This window comes from Diceros bicornis, chromosome 2 (genome assembly GCF_020826845.1).
Source record: "Diceros bicornis minor isolate mBicDic1 chromosome 2, mDicBic1.mat.cur, whole genome shotgun sequence".
In the NCBI taxonomy this organism is placed as follows: Eukaryota; Metazoa; Chordata; class Mammalia; order Perissodactyla; family Rhinocerotidae; genus Diceros; species Diceros bicornis.
The window spans coordinates 50,141,521-50,158,628 of record NC_080741.1 but is presented as its reverse complement, the minus strand read 5'-3'; the positions used below and the strand labels follow the sequence as shown (position 1 = coordinate 50,158,628).

The window sequence follows — 17,108 nt, the reverse complement described above, 5'->3', positions numbered from 1 at the left end:
CCTAGTAAGTGCTGGCAAACAGGGAGCTTTTAGCATGTGTTGAAAGAATAAATGAAAGTCTCCATGACTAGGTGAGAGGCACTAACGACTCCGCTTAGCAGGGAGACCACTCATTACTTCATTCACAGGTCTCCCTTTGGCGCTACGACCCGGCACTGCCAGGGCCGGTTGGCGGCCCAGCGGCGCACGCGCAGTGAGGGCCGGCGCTCGGCGGAGGCGCGCACGCTCGCGGCCGCGTGCGTCACAACCCGGCCTCCTGCCCCGCCCGTCCCGCCTGCTTGCTCGTCGGTCCTCGCGGCGGCAGCTGCCCAGTGACAGTGGCGGCGACACCAGGCCGGCCGTAGTAGCGTAGGGTCGTGCGGCCCGGAAACGCACACCCCGCCAAAGGACGGCGCGAAGAAGACCCGACCGGTGTCGCGTGTGAGGAGACCTCGCGGGCGCTGGGAGAGAGGCCGGCGTGAGGGAGCGCGGAGGCAGTGGCCACCGGCGGCCGGGCCCCGCCTCTCCTCGCGGCCGCCGCCAGCATGAGCCACATCCAGATCCCGCCGGGGCTCACGGAGCTGCTGCAGGGCTACACCGTGGAGGTGCTGCGGCAGCAGCCGCCCGACCTCCTCGACTTCGCGGTGGACTACTTCACCCGCCTGCGCGAGGCGCGCTCCCAAGCCTCCGTCCCTCCCGCCGCTCCTCCTTCCGGCTCCCAGGATCTAGAGCCCGGCCTTGGCCTTGTCGCCGACGCGAACAGGGACAGCGAGTCGGAGGACGACGAGGATTTTGACGGTAGGTGGCGGGATGGGCCGAGGTTCGCGGTGGGGGGACGGAAGGAGTGGTGCAGAGGGTCTCTGGAGGTCTAGAGGGAGGGCTGGGGGGCCAAACGTCGCGCCGCCGGCGGAGCCGACAACCCTGAGCCGGGACCTTGGAGCTCTCGAGCGGAGTTTGTCCGGGCTCCCCGAGCCGCCGGCTTGAGCGGCTCCTCAGTACTCCAAAATTGAGCTCCGCGGTCCGCGAGCCCTCGAGCGCACGGAGTGAGTTGTCAGGTTCAGCCTGAAAGGAAGCGTGCGCGGTTTCGGCCCGCTTGGAGGCGCGCAGCCCGCGTCGGCCTCGCCCGAGGAGCCCTCGCCTCTGCTTGAGACCCTTCACCCGGTTTCGTTCCGAAGACAAGAACGTTCACATCTCCTGACTCGTATTTAATAACCAGGACGGTGACTTTGTTTGGAAATAATTCCATTTGTGAAAAGTTATTGTGGAAAACTTTAAGTGTAGGCGAACAGAGAGAAAAGGTGAAATGAATCCCTCTATGCCATCACTCACATTCAACAGTTTAAACATCGGTCACAAATGTTTCATCTATACTTTTTTTTGTTGTTGAAATATTTTAAAGCAAATCCTAGTCAGGTCATTTCACCCCTGCATACTTGAGTATGCATTTCTAAAAATATGGACCCTGGGAATATATATTTTAATTTGGCTAAAACGATTGGATCAGATTTGGTGAGGGTAAACAGTTGTCTTGTTTAGCATATTGGGTGCAGGAAAGAAGACAAGTAATACTTTATACATCTGATTTAAGCAAGGTTGTCAAAAAGCAGTTCCATTTTCCTTGGTTGCTTCATAGGCTTTGTCAGTTTAAAACAGAATTATCCTACTTTTGAACAGCCAAAATTTAACAAAACGATGAAAACTTTTCAGAGACAAAGTTAGAGACATAGTGTTATTAGATCATACTGGGAAAAAAAACCTAGTTCTGAGTTGAATCCACATTCAGGTCACGCTAGCAAGGAGTTAATTGTTGCTCTTTGCTGTTGGAGGTTGTAAGCTTCAGTGTTCTGGATGACTTCCCTAAATTTGTTCATGCTAAGAGTAGGAATTGCTCTTTTGTGTTTCTCTTGACATGTTGCAAATTAAATTATGGGTTTTTCATCTTAAACCTGGAAATCAGAAATTGTTATTTTCCAAATCTTTGCCACAGATTTGCTTTGTTGTCTAAGACAAGTTGTCAAACCCATTTGATTTCAGATTTACTTATTTTTAAAATAGGGGACAGTGACAACAATCTCCCAGGATAAATATGTTTTTAAAAGCTTTATTTCAGGAATGACTCCTACATTTATTTCACTCTGATATCTGTAAATCACAAAGCAGTAACCTGCTTTGCAATAATTTTTGTTTACACAAAACAGTCTTAGGAATTAGTCCCAAATGAGTAAAATGGAGTTTAGAAGTCTGTGTTGTCTTCATTCTTTGTCATCTTTTTCAAAATTGAGTTGACTTATATTTTTGTAACTCTCTGGTTTATTTTATTGGTATTTAAATATTTTTTGTTTATCTCTCTTAAGTGGCAGTGCTACGTATAATTATAGAAATCAACACAAGGTGAACTTCTATTTACAGATAATGGACTAAAAATACATTGTGCACAATAACATACCGCCTTACCCATGAGGATAGCTATTATGAAAAAAACAAAATCACAAGTGTCGGTGAGGATGTAGAGAAGTTGGAATCCTTGCTTATTGCTGATGGGAATGTAAAATGATCTGGCTGCTGTGGAAAACAGTTTGGCAGTTCCTCAAAAAGTTAAACATAGGGGCCGGCCTGGTGGCGCAAGTAGTTAAGCGCGTGCGCTCTGCTGCGGCGACCCAGGGTTCACCGGTTTGGATCCCGGGCATGCATCGACGCACCGCTTGGCAAGCCATGCTGTAGTGGCATCCCACATAAAGTGGAGGAAGATGGGCATGGATGTTAGCCCACGGCCAGTCTTCCTCAGCAAAAAAAAAAAAAAAAAAGAGGATTGGCAGATGTTAGCACAGGGCTGATCTTCCTCACAAAAAAAAAAAAGTTAAACATAGAATTACCATATGATCAAGCAATTCCACTGCTCTGTATATATCTAAAGGAATTGAAAGCACGGAGTTGAACAGACACTTGTGTGCCAGTGTTCATTGCAGTATTATTCACAATAGCCAAAAGGTAGAAACAACCCAAATATTCCATCAACAAAAGAATGGATAAACAAAATGTGTTATATACATACAGTGGAATACTATTAATCCTTAAAAAGAAATAAAATTCTGATACATGCTACAGCATGGACGAACGTTGAAAACATTAGTGCAATACGCTAGACACAAAAAGACATACTGTACGATTCTGCTTATATGAGGTTCCTAGAATAGGCAAATTCATAGAGATAGAAAGTAGAATAGAAGTTACCGGCACCTGGGATGAGCAGGTAATGGGGAGCTATTGTTTAATGGGTACAGAGTTTCTGTTTGGGATTATTGAAAAGTTCTGAAATTGGATAGGAGTGATGGTTGCACAACACTATGAATGTACTTAATGCCGTGAATTGTACACTTAAATTGTAAGTGTACAATTGGAATTGTACACTTATGTATATTTTACCACAATTTAAAAAAAGACAAGAAAAGAAATACATTGCCTATCCAGTGAGTAGGAACATTCAGATAAGCCCACGGTACCTAAAATTAGAAATAGGATATGTAGTGTTAGAATTGTATGTAGGAAGGAGACTTTGCTTAGTAAGGTCCTGTATGGCCAACCACCACTTCAGTTTATAAAATTATATGTTATTGGAAACACTCAAAAAACTTACCAGCTGTTATTCGTTGTTTTAATAACAGTTATGATATCAAACAGCACACCAAGTATGCAGTACTATAATGAATAACTCTTGGAAAAGTCTGAAGAGTTTAGACTTATTAATAAGTTACTCTAACCACATCCTGGTAAGAACAATAAATTGGCAGTCAGACTTGATTCACTTCTGTAACTACCATAAAACATTTATACTTGTGGGTCTCCCAGCTTTATGGAGATATAATTCACATACCATATAATTCACCCATTTAAAGTGTATAATTCAGTGGCTTTAGTATATTCACAGATATGTGCAACCATTACCACAGTGCATTTTAGAACATTTTTATCACCCCAAAGAGAAACCCCATACACTTAGCCATCACCTGCCAATACCTCCATTCCCTTCAGCCGTAGGCAACCACTAATCTAATTTCTGTCTCTGGGGATTTGCCTGTCCTGGACATTTCATATAAATAGAAATAATAGAATAAATAGAAATAAATAGGTGTATGGTCTTTTGCTCCTGCTTTTCTCACTTAGCGTGATGTTTTCAAAGTTGATCAATGTGGTGGCACATATTAGTACTTCATTCTTTTTTATTGCTGAATACTATCCTGTTGTATGGATAATACCACATTTTGTTTATCCATCCTTCAGTTGATCGATGTTTAGGTTGTTTCTACTTTTTTTTTTTTTTTTTTGGTGAGGAAGACTAGCCCTGAGCTAACATCCGATGCCAATCCTCCCCTTTTTGCTGAGGAAGATTGGCCCTGGGCTAACATCCGTGCCCATTTTCCTCTACTTTATGTGGGACGCCACCACAGCATGGCTTGACAAACAGTGCATCGGTGCGTGCCCAGGATCCGAACTCGGAACCCCGGGCCGCTGAAGTGGAGCCAGCGCACTTAACCGCTATGCCACCGAGGTGGCCCGTTTACTTTTTTTTTTTTTTTTTAATTGATGTTTTAATAGTTTATAACATTGTGAAATTTGGGGTTGTACATTTTTGTTTGTCCATCACCATATATATGTCTCCCTTCACCTCTTGTGCCCACCCCCTACCCCCGTTGCCCCTGGTAACCACAGTACATTTTTCTCTGTCTATGTGTTGCTTTATATTCCACATATGAGTGAGATCATACAGTGTTTGTCTTTCTCTTTCTGGTTTATTTCACTTACCATAATACCCTCCAGGCCCATCCATGTTGTTGCAAATGGGACGATTTTGTCTTTTTTTATGGCTGAGTAGCATTCCATTGTATATATATACCACATCTTGATCCAGTCGTCAGTTGAGGGACACTTAGGTTGCTTCCACTTCTTGGCTATAGTGAATAATGCTGCAATGAACATAGGGGTGCATAAGCCTCTCTGGATTGTTGATTTCAGGTTCGTTGGATAGATTTCCAGTAGTGGGATAGCTGGATCATAGGTATTTCTATTTTTAATTCTTTGAGGAATCTCCATACCATTTTCCATAGAGGCTGCACCAGTTTGCATTCCCACCGGCTGTGTATGAGGGTTCCTGTTTCTCCACATCCTCTCCAACAGTTGTTGTTTTTTGTCTTGGTGATTATAGCCATTCTAACGCGGCCCCTCTACTTTTTGACTTATTATAAATAATGCTGCTATGAACATTCATGTGCATATATGTTTTCATTTCTCTTTGGTATATACCTAGGAGTAGAATAGTTGGGCTATATAGTAACTCTATGTTTAACCTTTTGAGGAACTGCCAGACTGTGTTCCAAAAGTGGCTGCACCATTTTACACTCTAACCAGCAGTGTATTGAGGGTTCTAATTCCTCCACATCCTCATCAACATTTATTATCTTTTTTATTATGGCCAAACCAGTGGATGGGAATTACTACCTCATTGTAGTTTTGCTTTGTAGTTCTCTAATGATGTTGGGCATCTTTTCATGTGTTTGTGTTGGTTTTTTTATCTTCTTTGGAGAAATGTCTATTCAAGTCCTTTGTCTATTTTTTAATTGGATTGTCTTTTTATTATTGAGCTGTAAGAGTTCTTTATATATTCTAAACAAGTCCTTTATCAGATATATGATTTACAAATATTTTTCTCATTCAGTCGGTTGTCTTTTCACTTTTTTGATATTGTCTTTTGAAGCATAAAAATTTTTAATTTTGATGAAGTCCAATGTATCTTTTTCTTTTGTTGTTTGTGCTTTAGGTGTCATACTTAAGAAACCATTGCCAAATCCAAAGTCCTCAAGATTAACTTCTGTGTTTTCTTCTAAGAGTTTTATTGTTTTAGCTCTTACATTTAGGCCGTTGGTTCATTTTCAGTTATTTTTTGTATAAGATGTGAGGTACTGGGGCCGGCTCAGTGACGTAGTGGTTAAGTTCGAGCACTCTGCTTTGACGGCCCCGGGTTTGCAGGTTCGGATCCCAGGCGCAGACCGACGTACAACTCATCAGGCCATGCTGTGGCCACATCCTGTATACAAAATAGAGGAAGATGGGCACAGATGTTAGCTCAGGGCTAATCTTCCTCAGCAAAAAGAGGAGGTTGGCAATGGATGTTAGCTCAGAGCCAGTCTTCACCACAAAAAAAAAAAGAAAAAAAGATGTGAGGTACTTCATCTTTTGCATGTGACTATCCAGTTGTTATAGCACCACTTATTGAAAAGACTATTCTTTTCCCATTTAATTGTCTTGGTACTCTCGTTGAAAATCAGTTGACTGTAAATGTGAGAGTCTGTTCCTAACTCAGTTCTATTCTATTGATCTATATATGTGTCTGTATGCCACTACTATACTGTCTTTTTTTTTTTAATTTTATTTATTTATTTATTTTTCCCCCCAAAGTCCCAGCAGATAGTTGTATGTCATAGTTGCACATCCTTCTAGTTGCTGCATGTGGGACGCGGCCTCAGCATGGCCGGAGAAGCGGTGCGTCGGTGCGCGCCTGGGATCCGAACCCGGGTCGCCAGCAGCGCAGTGCGAGCACTTAACCGCTAAGCCACGGGGCCGGCCTATACTGTCTTGATTACTGTAGATTTGTAGTAGTTTTGAAATCAGAAAGTGTAAGTTCACCAACTTTGTTCTTTTTCAAAATTGTTTTGGCTATTTTGGGTCCCTCGAATTTCTATATGAATTTTAGGATTAGCTTGTCGATTTCTGCGAAGAAGCCAACTGGGATTTTGATAGAGATTACATTGAATTTGTAGATTAATTTAAAGAATATTGCCATCTTAACAATGTTAGATCTTCTGATCTGTGAATATTGGATGTCTTTCCATTTATTTAGATCTTCATTAATTTCTAAATTAAAGATCAAGGGCCGTCCCAGTGGCGCAAGCAGTTAAGTGCTCGCGTTCTGCTTCGGTAGCCTGGGGTTCGCAGGTTCGGATCCCGGGCGCACACCGACACACCGCTTGTTAAGTCATGCTGTGGTGGCATCCCATATAAAGTGGAGGAAGATGGGCACAGATGTTAGCTCAGGGCCAATCTTCCTCAAGAAAAAAGGGGAGGATTGGCATCAGATGTTAGCTCAGGGCTAGTCCTGCTCACAAAAAAATGAAAAATAAAAATAAAAAAAAGTAAAGATCAACAATGTTTTGTAGTTTTCAGAGTATAGGTTTTGCACTTCTTTTGTTAAATTTCTTTCTTTTTTTTTTAATATAATTTTGTTGGAAATGAATTTTCGTTTTTTTTTTATTGCAGTAACATTGGTTTATAACATTGTATAAATTTCAGGTGTACATCATTATACTTCTATTTCTGCATGGATTACATCCTGTTCTCATGTTCACCACCCAAATACTAATTACAATTCATCACCACACACATGTGCGTAATTATCCCTTTCGCCCTCCTCCCTCCCCCCTTCCTCTCTGGTAACCACCAATCCAGTCTCTGTCTCTATGTGTGTGTGTGTTGTTGTTATTATCTACTACTTAATGAGTGAGATCATACAGTATTTGACCTTCTCCCTCTGACTTATTTCACTTTGCATAATACCCTAAATGTCCATCCATGTTGTCACAAATGGCTGGATTTCATTGTTTCTTATGGCTGAGTAGTATTCCATTGTGTATACATACCACATCTTCTTGATCCATTCGTCCCTTGATGGGCGCTTAGGTTGCTTCCAAGTCTTGGCTATTGTGAATAACGCTACAATGAACACAGGGGTGCATGTATCTTTACTCACTGGTGTTTTCAAGTTCTTTGGATAAATACCCAGCAGTGGAATAGCTGGATGTAATGGTAGTTCTATCCTTAATTTTTTGAGGAATCTCCATACTGTTTTCCATAGTGGCTGCACCAGTTTGCACTCCCACCAGCAGCGTATGAGAGTTCCCTTCTCTCCACATCCTCTCCAACACTTGTTGTTTCCTGTCTTGTTAACTACAGCCATTCTGAGGGGCGTGAGGATATCTTATTGTAGTTTTGATTTGCATTTCCCTGATAGTTAATGATGTTGAACATCTTTTCATGTGCCTGTTGGCCATCTGTATATCTTCTTTGGAGAAATGTCTGTTCAGGTCTTTGCCCGTTTTTTCATTGGGTTGTTAGTTTTTTTGTTGTTGAGATTCATGAGTTCTTTATATATTTTGGAGATTAACCTCTTATCAGATGTATGGTTTGCAGATATCTTCTCCCAATTATTAGGTTGTCTTTTCATTTTGTTGATGGTTTCCTTTGCTGTGCAGAGGCTTTTTAGTTTGATGTAGTCCCATTTGTTTATTTTTTCTATTGTTTCTCTTGCCCAGTCAGACATGGTGCTTGAAAATATGTTGCTAAGACCGATGTCAAAGAGCGTACTGCCTATGTTTTCTTCTAGAAGTTTCATAGTTTCAGGTCTTACATTCAAGTCTTTAATCCATTTTGAGTTAATTTTTGTGTATAGTGTAAGGTAAGGGTCTACTTTCATTTTTTGCATGTGGCTGTCCAGTTTTCCCAACACCATTTGTTGAAGAGACTTTCCTTTCTCCATTGTATGTTCTTGGCTCCTTTGTCAAATATTAGCTATCTATAGATGTGTGGGTTTATTTCTGGGCTTTCGATTCTATTCCATTGATCTGTGTGTCTGTTTTTGTGCCAGTACCATGCTGTTTTGGTTACTATAGCTTTGTAGTATATTTTGAAATCAGGGAGTGTGATACCTCCAACTTTGTTCTTTTTTCTCAAGATTCCTTTAGCTATTTGGGGTCTTTTGTCGTTCCATATAAATTTTAGGATTCTTTGTTCTATTTCTATGAAAAATGTTGTTGGAACTTTGATAGGGATTGCATCGAATCTAGAGATTGCTTTAGGAAGTATGAACATCTTAACTATGTTAATTCTTCCAATCCAAGAGCACAGAATATCTTTCCATTTCTTTGTGTCTTCTTCAATTTCTTTCAGCAATGTTTTATAGTTTTCGGTGTACAGATCTTTCACCTCTTTGGTTAAGTTTATTCCTAGATATTTTATTCTTTTTGTTGCAATTGTAAATGGGATTGTATTCTTAATTTCTCTTTCTGCTACTTCGTTGTTAGTGTATAAAAATGCAACTGATTTTTGTATGTTGATTTTGTATCCTGCAACTTTACTGTATTCATTTATTACTTCTAAAAGTTTTTTGTGGATTCTTTAGGGTTTTCTCTATATAAAATCATGTCATCTGCAAATAGTGACAGTTTCACTTTTTCCTTTCCAGTTTGGATCCCTTTTATTTCTTTTTCTTGCCTGACGGTTCTGGCTAGGGGAAATGAATTTTCCTTTTGGAATATTCGCATTGAGCTAACATCTGTTGCCAATGTTCCTCTTTTTTCTTCTCCTTTTTCCCTAAAGCCCCAGTACATGGTTGTATATGATAGTTGTAAGTTCTTCTAGTTCTTTTGTGTGAGCCACCACCACCGCATGGCTACTGACAGATGAGTGGTGTGGCTCTGCGCCCGGGGACTGAACCTGGGCTGCCGAAGTGGAGCATGCTGAGCTTTTAACCACTAGATAGTCAGGGGTGGCTCTGAATTTTTTTCTAAGTGATTCATTCCTTTTGATGCTATTGTAAATGGAATTGTTTTCGTGATTTCATTTTCAGATTGCTCATTGCAAGTGTACAGAAATATAGTTGATTTTTTTATATTGCTCTTGTATTTTGCAACCTTGCTGAATTTATTTATTAGTTCTGATAGATTTTTAGTGGATTCCTTAGAATTTTTCCCCAGCATTTTTTACTGCACAGCATATACCACAAAACATAGAAGTTGGTCCAAACTGCATTAGCAGAACTTTTTTGGAAATTGCTTAATGATAATATTCCTGTGGTTCATGTATCTGGATCTCTCAGCAGGATTTTGACACTGTTGAACACTCCTTTTTGAAACTCTCTCCCTCCTTGGCATCTGTGTCTTCATTCCTCTGGCTCTCTATCCACCACTTTGCCTCCTCTCTGCCCTTTACATGCTGGTTGATGATTCCCAGAATTTAGTTTATTACCTTTTCTCCCTCAGTGAACACATCTCTTCCTGAGCATTTTTTACTTCTCTGAACCTTCAAAATCAAAACCATAGCTCAGAACTTTCTCTGCCGAGACAACCCTGTTTATGCTAATCTTGCCAGCTGGGCATCTCTCATTCATCTCTCAAACTCATAATGCCTAAAACTGATGTCTTTAGCTTACCTGTCATATCGCTCTGTTTCCTCTATTTTTTGAGCAAGAAGCCAAGGAGTCAATCAGTCTCTTTCTCTCTTTCTCTCTCATTTTAATCTCTGGCCTCTCCTATCTTTTACTTCCTCACTGTCCCTGCCTTGGGTTTGGCTTTTATTGCTTCTCAGCTAGATGTAGATGAGCATCTGTAGGTCTCCCACTCATCTCCCCTCCACCTCATCCATTCTCTACACCTTTATCTTTCTTTTTTTTGTGAGGAAGATCAGCCCTGAGCTAACATCTGATGCGAATCCTCCTCTTTTTCGCTGAGGAAGATTGGCCCTGAGCTAACATCTGTGCCCATCTTCCTCTACTTTATATGGGACGCCGCCACAGCATGGCTTGACAAGCAGTGCCTTGGTGCGCGCCCAGGATCTGAACTTGCGAACGCTGGGCCGTGGAAGCAGAGTGCACGCACTTAACCGCTTGCGCCGCCGGGCTGGCCCCCTTTTTTTCTTTTTATTGTGGTAAAATAAACATAATACAGAATTTGCCATTTTAACCATTTTTAAGTATACAACTCAGTAGTGTTAAGTACATTCACAGTGTTGTGCAATCACATTTCTTTTTCAGTTAAGTAAACTTTTTTTTTTTTTTTTTTGAGGAAGATCAGCCCTGTGCTAACATCTGCCAATCCTCCTCTTTTTTTGCTGAGGAAGACTGGCCCTGGGCTAACATCCGTGCCTCATCTTCCTCCACTTTATGTGGGATGCCGCCACAGCATGGGTTGCCAAGTGGTGCATCGGTGCGTGCCCAAGATCCAAACCGGCAAACCCCGGGCCGCTGGCCGCCGCATCGGAACGCGCGCACTTAACCGCTTGCACCACTGGGCCGGCCCCCAAAGTAAACTTTTTTTGAAGTAATGTATATGCAAAAAGGCGCACAAATTGTAAATGTGCAGCTTGATTGTTTATCAAGTGGAGACCCTGTGTATCCCATCAACTAGATCAGGAAATTTCAGCTGGAGGAGACCAATTTCTTCACATCACGGGCATACATTTTACATAATTGTAATCATAAATACAGTTCTGCAATAAGGACAGGTAGCATTTATTAAGCCTTTATTCTGTGCTAATCTCAGTGTTCAGCGGTTTATTTGCATTATCTCATTGAATCCTCCCAGTCCTTTAAGGTAGGAACTGTAATTATCTCCATTTCACAGATGAGGAAATTGAGGCCTAGAGATTATCCAGGATCATATAATCAGCAGGATTTAACTCTAGGCTGGAGTTAATGCCATCATACTGTTCGTGTTATTTCATGCCTGAACTGCCTTTTGTTTTTTTCTTGACTTATTCTTTATTTTTCACAAAAATAGCTGTAAGCATTTAAAAATTTCTCTACATAGGGCTGGCCCATGGCTTAGTGGTTAAGTGCGCACGCTCCGCTACTGGCCACCCGGGTTCGGATCCCTGGCGCGCACTGACACACCGCTTCTCTGGCCATGCTGAGGCTATATCCCACATATAGCAACTAGAAGGATGTACAGCTATGACATACAACTATCTTCTGGGGCTTTGGGGGCCAAAAAAAAAAGGAGGATTGGCAATAGATGTTAGCTCAGAGCTGGTATTCCTCAGCAAAAAGAGGAGGATTAGCATGCTCAGGGCTGATCTTCCTCACACACACACACAAAATTCTCTACATAGTTGTTATAATGAATTTTTTGTTGTGGTATAATCTACATAAAATGTACTATTTTACCATTTTAAAGTATACAATTCACGGGCATTAAGTACATTCATTATTTTGTGCAACCATCACCACTATTTTCTTCTTCTTTTTCAAGATTGTTTTGGGTTTTTGGGACTCCTTGCAATTCCGTATGAATTTTAGGGTCAGCTTTTCCATTTCTGCAAAAAAGCCTGTTTTCTTAAATTTCATCTTTGGATTGTTGATTGTGAATATCTACAACTCTAACTGATTTTTGTGTGTTGATCTTTTACCCTGTAACCTTGCTGAATTTGTTTGTTAGCTCTAAATTTTTTGTGTGTATTCTTTAGGATTTTCTGTATAGAAGCTCATGTAATCTGTGAATAGTTTTATTTGTTCCTTTTCAATTTGAATGACTTTATTTTTCTCGCCTAATTGCTCTAGGTAGGACTTCCCATATTATGCTGAAGAGAGGTGACTAAAGCGGGCATCCTTCTCTTGTTCCTGATCTTGGGAGACAGTTTTCAGTCTTTTACCATTGAGTATGATGTTAGTTGTGGGTTTTTTGTAAATACTTCTTACCATATTGAGGAAATTCCCTTTAATTCCTAGTTTGTTGAGTGTTTTTATCAAGAAAGGGTGTCGGATTTTGTCAAATGCTTTTTCTGCATCGAGATGATCATGTGATTTTTTTCCCTTCATTCTTTTAATATGATACATTGGTTGATTTTTATATGTTAAACCACCCTTACGTTCCTGGGATAAATTCCAGTTTATTGTGGTATAAGGTATAATCCTTTTAATATACTGCTGGATTTAGTTTGCTAGTATTTTCTTGTTATAATGATTTTTTTAACTGCATATTGTAAATCAAGTGAATATATTATACTCTACTTAATTATTCCCCATTTAGGTTGCCTCCGAATATTTGCTAGTATGAATTTTTTTGTGCATAGGGCTTTTTTTGTGTGTGTGTGAGGAAAACCAGCTCTGAGCTAACATCCGATGCCAGTCCTCCTCTTTTTTGCTGAGAAAGATTGGCCCTGGGCTAACATCCGTGCCCATCTTCCTCTACTTTATATGGGACGCCACCACAGCATGGCTTGATAAGCGGTGCATCAGTGCCGGCCCAGGATCCAAACCTGCGAACCCTGGGCCACCGAAGCGGAGTGCATGCACTTAACCGCTAAGCCACGGGGCCGGCCCTCAAATTTAATTTATAACTATGTAAAGTACTTTCGTGATTCCAAAGTCAAATCTACAAAACAACGTATATTGCGAGAAGTCTGGCTTCTACTCTTGTAGCTTCCACTTGATTCCCTCCCTCCTTTGTGGCAATGGTTTTCAGCCTTGGGAGCTTTTAAAAAATACAGATGCTCAGACTCCACATCCAAACAATTAATTCATAATTTGGGAGGGAAATTGGAGGAGAATGAGACCCAAGCATCAGATTTTTTACAATTTCCAGATGATTCTCATGGATAGCCAAAGTTAAGAACTACTGACATTTAACTTTTTTTTTAATCATACGTAGTTCCATTAGAATACACACACACACAGACACACACACACACGCAAATGGAATACATCTATTTTGATTCCTTCCTCTCCTTCTTAAACACAAGGAAGTGTGTTACTGCACTCTTCATTGAACAACATCACTTGGAGAGCAACTGTGACACACTGTGCATTTAACAAGCTCCCCAGGTTATCTTGCCATCTGCTGAAGCTGGAGAATGCCCGTGTGATAATGTTGTAGGACTTAAAAAAAGAAAAGTAACAATTGAGTAATTTTTGTTCTGAAATATATTTTAGAAGTGTAAAAGAAATTCTAAACACATTGATATAATTCTAAAAATTAAGAATCCTAGGGGCCGGCCTGATGGCATAGTGGTGAAATGCACGCCCTCCACTTCGCTGGCCCAGGTTTTGCGGGTTTGGATCCTGGGCACACACCGACGCACCACTTGTCAAGCCATGCTGTGGCGGCGTCCCATATAAAGTAGAGGAAGATGGGCACGGATGTTAGCCCAGGGCCAATCTTTCTCAGCAAAAAGAGGAGGATTGGCATCGGATGTTAGCTCAGGGCTAATCTTCCTCACATAAAAAAAAAAAAAGAATCCTGGGGCATCATGAACACACATGTGACTTGGGATCTGCATCTCATTGCATGATTCAGATTTACTAACGAGCATGATGTATGACATCTGTTTAATTACTGGTCTGTGACGTGTGTCTTGTGTTCTAATTATAATGTGAAATTTTGTTTGTAAGAAAATAAAAATGGCTTAATTTTTCTAATCTTTGTTATTTGATTATAAAGTCTAATATTTTTTTTGACATCAGTTATTGAGGCCATTTTTTTCTCTCTGCTCTAATCTAAGCATTCAATAGATATTGTGAGTGCCAACTGGCGTTCCATCAGTTCAAAACGATTCTGTGGCCACACAAGTTTTGGAAATGCTGTTGTGGGTTGGGGACCCATTAAAAAACTTTGTAAAGGGGAGGGACATCATTTGCACCCTAGGCAAGCAGTGTGGAGAACTGGTCTGAAGCAGGGCCATAGTGGATGCTGGGAGACCCCTTTGTAATCCATTGTAACAATACAAGTGAATGGTGCTTGAGGCCTGAATTGAGCCAAGTGAAAGAATTAGTGTTAGGGGCTAGCAGGAATGTTATAAAAAAGGAACGTTTTCCTTTAGTTGAGTCACCACTTCTAAGATTTGTTTTTCTGTTTTTCAGGTCCAGAAAGTAGATGCTTTAAAGACACCCATGTATAATCACTCCCTTAATGACTGACTCATGTTAATTAAATTCACTGGAAACTGACTTATACGGGAATCGGATAGACCTAGGTTTATATCCTTGCTCTTTCCTAGTGCTGACCTTCAGTATTTTCGTTGTTTAAAGAGAACTTCTTGACTAATTTTCAAGGGTGGTAAAAATTAAAGATAATGTATGCTGTATACCTACCATAGTGTTTGGTGTGATAACTACAATTGGTTGGACAATCTTTTCTATTGATCCTACAACTCATATCCGCCAAAACCAGGAAACCTGCCTATAATTAAAATCTTTAGGAAGTTGGATTATCAATAAGAACTTTGATTGGAAAGCACAGAATTAGAACCAGCAAAATAGCAGTGGTGGGAGGGGGTTGGAGTAAATGGGAGAAGTTGTTGCCCTAGCTCTGGGAAAGCCTGATGCAAAGTTGGTCTTTACCCTGCAGCAGAGAATGATTCTTCATGGTCTGGATGGCTTGTGTTCCCAGAGTTGGAGTTTCTGCCCCTGGATAGGCAGTGTTCTGTGCCACCTCTGACTTGACCCCCAATCCTCACTGCCCCCTGCTTCTGACCTTACCACAGTCAGATCCTATACTTGAGGCCCTGGGAGGTGTTCTTTCTCTTCCTGTGAGGCATGGATTACATCTGACTAACTAGTCCACCCTTGACCCACTGTTACAGTCCCTGTGTTTAGGAGATCATGGGGAGTAATTAAAACTGTCTGGTGGGAGAGAATAGTGGCACTGCCCTTGAAATAGGGAGCCTGGAGGAGCAGGAGCTATGGAGAAGGTGATTAGTTCTATTCTGGACCAGTTGAATTTCAGGTCCAGCCCATGGGGCTGAAATTCCAGCTGGCATTTAGCCAGCAGTGGGAGTGTGGGTCTAGAGAGGACAAAGGTCATGAGTCAACCTCATTTTTCATGTTTCTTCTCCTTTGCATATGCCTTCCCTTCTGTGTGGAATGCTGTCCTCTCCCTCTTGTTTGTCTGCTGAACTACTACTTGTCTTTTATCAACCAGTTCTAGGGTTTCCTTTTCTGCACAGCAGCAACCCTATAAGGTAGGTACTACTATTATCCAGGTTTTATAGATGAGGAAATTGAGGCCAGAGGTTAAATAACTTATTCAAGGTCATACCACTAGTAAATGAGATAACACTGGGAGTTGAACCCAAGCAGCATGGCCCAGATTCCATGTTCATAACCACTTCACTCTTATTGCTTTCTAGGCACTCAGTAGGTACTTATTGTATGAATAAAGTGTGCACAGTGGTCATATCTGTACAAGGGGTTCAAGGAGACAGGTTTTTCCTTTTAGGGCAGTATTTCCAGTGAGACAAAAAGCAATCCCAAAATGTTCTCTTTTCTTTGTTCCTGTTACCATTATCTTGGTTCAAGCCCTCCTCATCTCTTGTCAGGACTATTATAATAGCCCATTACTGGTCTTCCCACTGTATGTCTTATTCCCTTGGTGATGCTATTACTGGAATCATCTTTCTAACATATATATATGACCCTGTTACTTCCCTGCAGAAGGTCCTCCATTGACTCTCCAGTGCCAATAATAGTTCCTAATCCAGTTGAAAGAACAAGCTATTTTTCAGTTTGGAATATTCCAGGGAAAGACCTTGCCTGGCTTGGCTTGGGTCAGGTTCCCATTCTGGAACAAGTTAATTTGCTGGGACAGTGGGAACACTGTGATTTGCCCAGCTTGGATCATGTGCCCTATCCAATGGCCAAGTTGGAAGTGGGGAGTCAGGGTTGGGAGTAAAGCCCCACAAGGACTTCAAGTTGGGCAGAGGCCACTCCTAAAGCATAACTGATTATCTACCTAGAAGGAAGAAGGGGTACCGAGTGGTACCTTGGGAGGGGAAGTGGACTTACTTGTAGCTAAACACTGTTGAGGCCTTCAGCTTCCCCTCTGCATTCCTGCTTTAGTTGGGCAGGTATTAACTCTTCTGGGCGCTGGGATACAGAGGAGGATGAGTGCTCCTGCCTGTAGGAGCTTATCATCTCGTGGGGGCAGCAACAAGCAAACAGGCATCATGCTTTGGTGATCCCTCCACTGGAGAAAGCAAGAGAATGCTCGTAAACTTATATTGCCATGGTTCCATAATTAGATAATGGTGGAATTTTTTTCCAAAGATATAATACAAACATTATATTTAATCACAGCTTTGGTTTTCCTGAGTTGTCAAATTTAGATGAGTCAAATCCTGGCTTGACCACTTCCTAGCTGTGTGACCGTCTATTTAAGGGCAATTCTCTGAGTCTTAATCTTCTCAGCTACAAAATGGGATGATAATGGGGCTGTTGTGACTTATTACATTCGGTGATATGTTTAAAATGCTTAGCATTGAACTTGTACACAGTGAGACTCAGAAAATTGTAACAAAAAGTGTTTGAACAAGGC

General features: G+C 41.3%; 1 protein-coding gene across 2 annotated transcripts in view; it reads left to right on the top strand.

The window, feature by feature from the left end:
• The first annotated feature begins 289 nt into the window (after positions 1–289).
• Positions 290–17,108, top strand: part of PRKAR2A (protein kinase cAMP-dependent type II regulatory subunit alpha) — a 111,374-nt gene continuing 94,555 nt past the window's right edge. The window contains exon 1 of one of the 2 annotated variants that reach the window (XM_058557847.1): positions 290–777. In XM_058557847.1, the coding sequence (XP_058413830.1) occupies positions 525–777 (253 nt within the window). In that variant the 5' untranslated portion in view covers positions 290–524. The remainder of the gene's footprint in view (positions 778–17,108) is intronic. The other variant, XM_058557836.1, reaches the window with a different exon arrangement.